Source organism: Chenopodium album, chromosome 25 (genome assembly GCF_948465745.1).
Source record: "Chenopodium album chromosome 25, dcCheAlbu1.1, whole genome shotgun sequence".
Classification (NCBI taxonomy): Eukaryota; Viridiplantae; Streptophyta; class Magnoliopsida; order Caryophyllales; family Amaranthaceae; genus Chenopodium; species Chenopodium album.
The window spans coordinates 33,217,737-33,228,406 of NC_137858.1; the positions used below are offsets into that span (position 1 = coordinate 33,217,737).

General features: G+C 37.7%; 1 protein-coding gene across 1 annotated transcript; it reads right to left on the reverse strand.

Annotated features, from left to right (window-relative positions):
• Positions 1-4,992: 4,992 nt before the first annotated feature.
• LOC145614168 (uncharacterized) lies at positions 4,993-9,661 on the reverse strand. The gene is made up of 2 exons (XM_081669176.1): positions 6,767-9,661; positions 4,993-5,696 (listed from the first exon to the last, which is right to left on the reverse strand). Exons 1-2 carry the CDS (start codon positions 9,348-9,350, stop codon positions 5,341-5,343), a joined length of 2,940 nt encoding a protein of 979 aa, XP_081525302.1. The 5' UTR covers positions 9,351-9,661; the 3' UTR covers positions 4,993-5,340.
• Positions 9,662-10,670: the final 1,009 nt, after the last annotated feature.

The window sequence follows — 10,670 nt, forward strand, 5'->3', positions numbered from 1 at the left end:
TATCTCCTTTTCCGTTGCCAATTTCTCTCTTTTCATCACTACTCTATAACCCTTATAAAAGCCCCAACCACCCATACTGTAGCAAATTTACTGTTCCTTATGAACAGGAGATTGACGATTCTGCCCTCCCTTGCCCTTAGCACCCTTCCTTGAACGACCAGATTGACAGGGGTGGTTCGGTCTTTTCGCTTTGCCGGTTCAGATGTTCTCAGATCAGTGGGCTGACGCGTGGCCATTTCTCGATTTTTATTGGCATTCTTTTCACTCATCCTCTCTCCTTTCATTCACTTTCTCTCTCCTCAATTGAATCCTTATTTGTTTGATCGTGATTGAGTTTTGTATCATTAGGGTTTCAATTAATTGTGAAATTCGGGTTTATTTCTTGGTTGTGAGGATAGATCATTGAGAATTTAGGGTTTGTTCTTGGGAATTTGGGTAAAATTTTGAGAGAATTTTGTTGAGTGAAGAAGGATGGGGAGTACAGAAGGATTGGTGAAGCAACTTGGAGTGACGAAGCCGATTTCTATGGCGGGACCTTCTGCTATTGAATTTCAGAAGACTCGGGAATTTGTGAAGGTTTGTTGATTTGATTCTTGAATTTTTAGTTTTCATTAAGGATTCTTGTTTATGGTAATTGGTTGTTGTTGATCGCTCGTTTTGGATTTTTGGTTGATTCTGTTTTCTATGAAAGTAATGACGAGGCGACATTGAGTGAAGCGGTTTTGGCTCGCCTTAGAGGGGTATAAGAACTAAATTGGTGTGTGTTGAAGTTATGTTCTTATTTCTGACATGAATTTTAGTTGATTTTGTCAAATTTGGGAATTTTGTCGGTTGATTGCTGATTGTAATTGTCAATTAGTTGACATAATTGTATGAATGCCCTAGACTAACTGAATTTGTAATATAAACGAGGTTATCAGTATTCTGTCTTTTTTCAAGGTTCATGGGACATTACTTATTATTGTTGGTAAAACTTGAATTTCCATGACACTTGTTAGAATGCCTAATATAGTGCAGTTAGGTATGGTATGATTCATCTTTACTACTTCGTATGATTTTCAGCATTTTTTTTCTTTTTTATTGATTGGTTTGATTTCTGAATTTTGTCTTTGCTTATTTTATTTAGGCGATATTGTATTCATATTAGATAATCATCAATAATGCTATTTTGTTTTGTACTAATCAATGTTTATGCTGCTAATTCACATGTAAATTGGTTGCAATTTGAACCGTAATTGTGTCAGTATGATGTGTTGTATTGGCAAGTGGGTCACAAATTTATGTCATCTCTAAACAACCCGGATTGAAATTGGCCTGTAAATTCAAGAGAATGATAGCTGTTATAATGTTAGAAGATAATTGCCTTCCACAATCAAGACTTTATAAGCCATCACTTTTCATATTTCAAAACTAGATGCTTGATGAAGTTTTCATTTCAACTCGATCTAGATTCTTATTTTTGTTAGAATAAAATAGTTTTGATTGAGTGATTGCTCAGCGTATTGTGAATTAATCTTTTAAATCTTTTCTATGTAGGCATAGTGATTCTAAAAATGCAATGAAGCTCGTTGGACGTTTTTCAGCCGGTAGTGTTGATATATCAGATTAGGTTTTAACTAGTGGGGTGTGGTTGAACTAAAATAATAACCGACAAATCAAGTGGAAACTGGCAACATAAAACACTGTTCTATAATGTAAATCCATATTTTATTTTATTTTATTATAATTATGATAAATTATGTAAACGGTTTATAATGGAAAGCGTTCTATTTGATTTAACTTACAAAACTGTCCTCTATTAAAGGCGTTTTATTTACTTCTAGAGAACGCCTATCCAACTTAACAGTTGTGTATTAAGCGTTACTTTTGCCACTTTTTGTGGTAGTGATTTGAGCTGCATTAAGAATGTTCTTGCATAAATCCATTTAGCGCAGTTCACATTAGAGTTTTTTTTTTTTATTTTTTTTTATTTATTTTTTTTTTTTCCCTGTTCCTTATTGAGACGGTTTAATGAGATTCCTTGTCTTAAGCTCAAATTTTTATTTTTTTTGTGCTGATTATTTGTCTTTTTGCACACAAACTATTAGAATCACCACTCGTTAAACTCTAGTCTAGGCTCTTCAAAGTACTTAGCAAGGTTAAGTGTTGATGATTCAACATTAAGTGTGGGAAAATAAAAAAGCACAAGTAAGAAAGCAAGTAAGAAAGTTTAAAGAAAGATCACATGTTACTTAAAGGATGATTTGTATTAATGTTTGTGAGATGTTTCCAAAAAAAAAAAAAATGTTTGAGAGAATTTACATTACAATTGTGTGGATGATACAAAAATAAGGGGAAGGATCCCTAGATATTTATAGTCTTCTTTACAACATAGACATATCTACTAGAATATTCTTAACTGCCTCAAATGGAGGGTTTTACATACAAAAATAGAGTTTTTATTTGAGGAATTTCCCTCCTATACTCTATTCTAATTCTTTTCTTTTATTTTTTTTCTTTTAGTTTTTTTTTTTAGAATTATTTATTTTCTTAAGAACTTTATTATAAAATATTTAATTATTTATTAATGTAATTAATTTTTGAACTTTATTTTTCTAGAGACTCAATATGGCCCCATTTGGTAGGATGTTACATTGGAAAATTCATTTTTATGAAGGTTTTTCGTTGTTTGGTTGAATGTAAAATGATTTTCCATTTTAAGCGTTTTTCATTGTTTAATTGAACTGGAAATCAATTACTTCAATTGTGATGGAAAATGTTTTTTTTTTTTTTTTTTTTTTTTTTTTGAGGATAAGTTAGCTGGAAAATTTATTACAAATCAAGTTCTGCCAAAGTTAAGATACTTTGGGGGAAAGAGTTCATACAAACATGTTCGGAACATTCATTTGTGCCCCATCTAGCTAGTAAATGGGCCACGGCATTCCCGGCTCTTTTAGCATGAGAAATAGTAAAAAAGCTAAATAAACTTGAAAGCTTCTTAATATCATCGTACAACAGTAAGTTTGGAGATCGTCCATCAGTAGCTTGCTTAACGTTTTTCATCACTGATAATGCATCACATTCCACCCAAGCATTCATGTGCCAAAATCTCAACGCTGCTGCCTCTGCCAGTTCTGCTGTCCATTCCACATCCAAGCGTTTCACAGTAGCGAGCATAATTTCACCCTTGAAGTTCCTTGCCACAATACCATGCCCCACATACCCATTTCCAGCCATATGTGCATCAACATTGAGCTTGATTACGCCTTCAGGAGGAGCAACCCAACCAGAAGGGGAGTTGAAGGGGAGAGTGCCTTCAGAGCCACTTCATACATACTTTCTGATTATACTCTCTATAGTCTTCCACAAGTTGGATAAAATCCCCTTGTAACCAATCCCATCTCCAACCTCAATTGTTCTTGCACCCACTTATTTCTCCCAAACCATATAGCCCACATCAAAGCAAGGATTTTTCGAACAACCTTCTTCTCATACCTGTCAGACCATCACAACAGCATAGAAGCAAAATTATCCCTCGGAGCATTAAGGATTGCTACAGACAGTTCGTACCCTTCCCATATCATCCTAACCTCTTCACATTCAAATAGCGCATGATCAATGGTTTCAGCCTCACTTCCACATCGAGGACAGAGGGCATCATTAGCTATATGTCTTCTAAACATTTCAGCCTTGACATCCATGTTGCCTCTGCAGATTTGCCATACAAAGTGGGATAGCTTTGGAGGACCATCAAGCCCCCAAACAACACGCCAAATCACATTATCATCAGCATTAATATTTGTAGCTCCAAGCATGCCTAGCCAATAACCCGACCTGACAGAGTATTCACCATTTTTCGTGCCTTTCCTGTAGAGCTCATCCTTCTCTTCGAACACAGACAGAGGGATATATGAAATCATTTTAGCATGCTCATCTTCAACAAGCTCACTTAAAGCAGTTAAGTCCCATTCTTTGCACTGATGGTTGATTAAGCTAGCAACTGTTAACTCGACATTAACTTCATTGCTCGGTTTTGGTGATGGAGGAAAAGAAAGGCCAAGAACCCAATTCATTGACCACACCTTCACTGATGTACCATTTCCAATGCGCCAACCCAACCCATCTAGCAGTAGCGACTTAGAGCCCCACATGCTTCGCCATGTGTAGCTTGGATCAAAACCCTGGTGAGCTTCTATGACAGTTGAATTCTTGAAGTACCTAGCTTTCAACACATCATGCAGCAATGATGAGCAATTATGGTGGAGCCGCCATATTTGTTTAGCCAATAAGGCTTGATTAAACCCTTGCGATTTTGGTTTGCACCCCAAATTTTACATTTTAATGTTTTACACCAAAACGAATAATGTAAAATGGGAAAACATTTTTCAGTGAAAATGTTTTACGCCCTACCAAACGGAGCCTATATTTGAATCTCAATTATATTAAATTTTAAAAATCGAGCATGGCTCGAGAATTATCTAGTATAACATTAAAGCAAATATTCTAAAACTCTGAATAAATGCAGTGACACATTTAAAATTTTTAATATTATGAAAAATATAAGTACATTTTGACATTTCACTTTTCCAACATTCCATATGATTATGTTGTATTATACTATTATAACTACCCTTAAAATTTTTTTGTATAACTAAGTATAATTTGTGAATAGTTTCAAAATCAAAATGTGTAAAAAGAACAGATAAGTATACAATATTAAGGTTAATTGATACTCTTCACTGCATACAAATAAGCTATACTCTTATCCTAAAAAAATTCAAATAAGATCTATTCACAAGTTCAAATAAGGGTCTGTTCTCATTGACTAAACTCAGCTAAACTAAACTGAGCTGAACTGAAATGATTATTTTATAAGGGAAGAAAATTAGAAGCTGAGCTGAGCTGAAGTGAATTAAATTGAATTGAATTTCAACGTATGAGGACAGACCCTAAGTTTCAAGATCACCATTTACATCATAAATCAAGTTGGGAAGAGAGACACCTTTTATCACATACGTAAAACAAACACGCCTTCATTAACTCAAATTATAATAGTAAAGAAATTAGCATTTAATTTAATTATAGTAATATAATCAACCACAAATATATTTACACAACTTACTGGACGTTACTAATAATCAGTACATTACATACAAAATCTAGAATGAACCATTCTTCTACAGAGGCATTAGATCATATAGCCCTTCTTTTTCTGAGCACAAGAAACTCCATTTTGGTTGCTGGTAGGAACAGATTATTATTACAATTAAGTATGTGCTTTTATTTACTCAAGAATTAGTCATTACTATGATAGACAACATAACCCAAAAATCTGGAAATGCTCAAATATTGTACTCGTAATCAAAGAAGGCTGGGAGTAGAGACGATACGTTGAGGAGGATTAGTGAGCATATGAACAACTTCTCTCATAGTAGGCCTGTTAGAGCTCTCTTCCTCAACACACAACATTGCAACCTTGAACATGTTGATAACACTAGAAAGCTGGTAATCGTGTAGCCTAGAGTCGAGGATAGCTAAGACTGTTGCAGCATCTGATGGCTGAGGGATCTCAGATTCATTCATCCTCACCCATCTTACTATGTCTACACCATCACCAAATTCTCCCACTGGTTTCCGTCCTGCTATTAGCTCTAACAGCACTACTCCGAAGCTGTACACATCACTCTTCTCGTCTACCTTCAGTGTGTAGGCATATTCTGTTCATGAAAAAGAGCATAATAATATTAGGTCAACATTTGGTGCATATAGCCATACAGGCATTTTCTGTTCATTCCCAACAATTGTTGGGAAAATACCCAAATTACCAGCCTTGAATTAAGTACTATAATCATTGATGCATTTTCAATCTAAATTGAAACAGAAACTGGGATGATTCAGTACTTCAAACGAGTATTGCAGGTAAAGGCAACAAAGGCAGGATATTAATGTAGATAAATTCTTTATCATAACTACAAAGTACGAAGTATTTAATAAAGTTCTTAAAAACATTTTTGCTAAATAGTTAGAATTGACACAAACTAAATACAGCAAGAGCTGAGTATAAGACAGGTTGTATTCTAGTCGAGTCTCAATCTTATTGAGTACAGGGTATCAAGAGGGAGGTAAAGTACACCAAACTTGCCAAGAACTGGAATTTGCCTGGTTTTTTCTAATGATCACAAATTCAGCAGGACTAGACCAAATTCCAACCAACTCGTAGTCTTTTGATTAGAAATTATGAAACCACCATAGTCCAGAGCCAGGCAACATTTTTGGGGCAACAAAATATCTACTTTGCCAATTCCACATAACAATCAAACCATTTTTGCCTATTACAGCCAGCTTAACTCGACATTTTGTTATACAATAGGTGTGCAATGAACCACATGTCCACATCAGTCTAATTCTATCACTAGTCACAATTGGCAATTCACAACCTCTCAAAATGAGATGAGTTCTTGAGAATTAATCTATGATAAGTCGATAAGAGATAGTAATTAGAATTTTAATGGTTGATATCTGATTGGTTTCAACACACACTCCACAACAGTTGCACTGGCTATTAGGCCATAACCCTTGAAGAGTTAAGGCCTTAATACACACACTTCAATATTAAACAAGCCATAATTTCCAAACTTCGATACTTAAAATTAACAAGTATTCTGACCAGTTTTCAATCCCATAATATTGTAACAATTGAAACCAATATACATAGGCAAAACAGGAGCTAAGTTATAGCAGATAAATGCGATTAAAAACGAAAAGAAGTGTTCCAAAAGAGTGTTACCTGGAGCAATATAGCCATAAGAACCGGCAATAGAAGACATGCACTCGGAAGCACCAGCATCCCATAGAAACTTAGCAAGCCCGAAATCAGCAACATGAGCCTCATAATCAGAGTCCAAGAGTATATTATTACTCTTGACATCCCTATGAAATATCTTGGGGTTACAATCATGGTGCAAGTAGCACAACCCCTTTGCTGCTTCCACTGCTATCTTATACCTCATCTCCCATTGCAAATGCGCTCCTTTCGGTCCGTGAAGCTTCTCCCCTAAGCTCCCATTCGGCATGTACTCGTACACCAGCAAGTTCGTATCCTTGTTCGCTACATACCCCAACAATCGTACTATGTTACGATGTCTAATCTTCCCCAAGGTAGAAATCTCGGCTGAGAAGCCAAGATCATTCTTGGCACTCCCGCGGTTGGCTAACCGTTTAATTGCAACATCAGTACCATCCGGGATCACACCTCGGTACACAATTCCGGCACCACCCTTTCCTATAACATTCTCCTCCTTAAGGCATTCAACAATGTCATCCGCCTTGAAGTCGAGGCGTTGGAACCGTTCGACCTTCCACGCTTTAGAACCTTCTAGACTCTTCTTCTTGTAAATGCTTAGAGTCACTAATGATAAGAGGACTAAAGTGACTAGTCCAATGGTTAAGATGATCAACTTGGATGAGGAAAACGACGACGTATGGTGTTTTTTCGAAGGCCGGTTATAGATAGGACAAGGTACTCTGTGAGGCCAACACAAGTTCGGGTTCCCAGCAAACGCCGTCGGTTTGAAGACGGAGAAATGACCTCCGGAGGGTATTGTACCATAGAAATTGTTGTCGGAGAGGTCAAGAACAGAGAGACTCGAAATCGAGTCGATATCTTCGGGGATATATCCGGTGAGAGAATTCTTAGACAGATTGAGAATGCCAAGGTCTTCTAACTCTGAAATCGACGTCGGAATCTCTCCGGCGAGATTGTTTTGGCTGAAATCAACCGCGATCAATGACTTACACCGTCCAATTTCCACCGGAATTTCACCTTCAAGATTGTTAGCACTCACATTCAACCCCTGCAACTGACTCAGCCCAAACAATTCCGCCGGAATCTCGCCGGAAAATCTATTATTCTGCAAAGAAAGCCTGTGAAGCATCTTCAAGTTTCCGATTGCCGGCGGTATCTTCCCAGTGAACATGTTATTGAACAAGTCAAGCTCACCGATATTACCACCAGTCATCTCCGCCGGAAGCTCGCCGGAAAACTCATTATCATTAAGATCAACCGTGGTCAACTCCGGCAAGTTAAAAATTCCAGCAGGAATCTTCCCTGAGAGCTGATTATTCGATATTCGAAGCCGCTGCAACGACTTACAGTCGCCGAGCTCTTCAGGGACCGGACCAAAGAGCGCGTTGTTAAACAGAATTAACAACTGTAAAATACCACCATTGCAGAGGCTCTTAGGAATATTCCCGGTTATTCGATTCGCCGAAATGTCAAGCGTCTTTAGCCGCCCATTTTTGCCGAGATTCTGCGGCAATTCAAAAGTAAAGTTATTATTCCACACTTGCAACTTCTCAAGGTACGGCAAGTCGCCTATACCAGACGGAATTCTGCCGTAGAATTTGTTCTGGAACACGCTGAGAAATGTAAGGTTCTTGAGCTCGGAAAAGCTCTCGGGTATTTCTCCGGTGATTGAATTTGTGGATAAATCTAATGACATCAAGCTCTCGAGTTTCGAGAGCTCGGGAGGTAGCTCGCCGGATAACTGATTCTTTTGTAGAAACAGAGTATTAAGATTCTTCAAATTTCCCAGCGTTTTCGGGATTTTGCCGGAGAGGTTGCAGCCGGCCATGTCGAGGTATTCAAGCGAGGTTAATGACCCGAACTCTGGCGGAATTCCGCCGGAATACGAGTTAAAGTAGCCTAAGTAGAGCTTAGTCAAATTTCTCAGATTACCCAAACTCCCCGGAATCTCACCGGAGAGCGAGTTTCCGTTCAACCCGAGATATTTTACTGATGTTAGCTCAGAATAACTCGCCGGAATCTCGCCGGTGAAGTAATTCCCACCAAGATCAAGGTGAATTAGCCGCTTTAAACCCGAGAGCTTCACCGGAAGCGGCCCAGATAAGTTATTATTATAAACATCAATAAACTCGAGCTCCGACAAGTTGGTGAAAATCTCGCCGGAAACTTCGCCGGAAAAGTTATTATTTGAGATATTGAGGTATCTAAGAGACGTAAGAGATGAAACTTCAAATGGCATTTCTCCGGTGAGATTACACCCGACAATATTTAAAATTTGTAACTTATCAAGCGACCCAATCTCCGACGACATCGTTCCGTAGAGAGGCACATAAGTAACGTTAAGCGAGACGACACGAGAGTCGGCGTCGCAGGAAACACCGGTAAAGTTACAGTGCGCATTACCAGAGGTCCAGTCACGGAGGCTGGCGCTGTTGTTGTTGTTTGAGACTAAGAATGAATGTTTGAGTTTAAGTAAGATATCAGAATCAGAAATAGCATTACTATAAATAGTAAAAAGTTGAAGGATAAGAAGAAGAAAAATGGTGAAATATGAAGAAGATGACATTGAAATGAAATTAAGTTAAGTTTGCGTGTAAATTCAAGTAAAGATGATAGATGGGATATATTCTGTTGAGTTTGTAGATAGGAGGAGGAGAATGATTGTACTGGAATAGGTTTATATAAGAATGGAAGGGTCTAAGAATAAAATTAAGTAATGGAAAATTGGAAATACTAATAAAGAAATGAAAGGGAAAACTATAGTATTTTCAATTCCAGTGGAGAGAGAAAATAGGAGATTGGAATTGCATGCAGAGAAGGGCAGGGAAGGATAGAGAGGTAGGGATAGTGGGACCAATAGTGCTGTTGAGGTTTCTGCGGATTTTGACGAATTTGTAGACGGAAGATTGACGGGGTTTGTCTTATTTGTGTAATGAAATTGAAAGGGGTCAAAACTCAAATTTAGCATGAATCTATATTTTGGATATTTTGCTTTTACCCCTAAAAACTTTGACGATATGAAGTAAAAAGGCTATATCTACATTCTACTCCCACAGTCGCACCGTCACTAATTTTTTTTACTCCACTACAAAAAGGAAAAATTGTCCAGAATAATCCCACCTTTGGATTATTTTTAAATAATCCCACCTTTACCCCCTCATCTTTTTTAATGGTCCTATTTTACCAGGAACCGGTTGAGCAGGTAATTTTTATTTTTTTTTTAAGTTTAATTGACATGTGTAGCTACTTGATTGGTAAAAAAAAAAAGTAAAAAAAAAAAAGTAAAAAAAAAAAAAAACACCATCACCAAAGCCACCACCATCCCCACCACCACCCAAACCCAAACCCTACAACCACCACCCACCTAGACCGGAAACCACGGCCACGGAGATCGCGCTGATCGGAATCCCACCCATCCACCCACGCAGCCAACCCAACCCCATTAACCAATAGACTCAACCATTTGAAAACCCACCAACTAAATCTTTAAATCCCAGAAAACGTGATGAATCGGGCAAGGGAATTCAAAGTCGGGGAATCGAGGGACGGGGTAGGTTGGCTGGGCAGAATCGGGGGAAGGGGGAGATCGGCGAAGCCGAAATTAGGGGACGGGGGATGAGGGAGGTTAGTGACGCCGGGAGTAGCGGGAGCGCTGCTATTTGGTGGTTTGTGGGCTAGCTTTTGGGCCCGGGCGATGCCCCAGATTATTACATGAAATTGAACATTAATATACATTGTAATGTATGATTTAATTTTCTTGTAGTCAAATTTACATATTAATATTTTGTATTCAAATTATTGCATAAAAAATTACCTAGCTTGGTGGTAAGATACTTGTTATAGATTAGAGGTTGTGGGTTCAATTCTTGTGAAGAACTTTTTTTTT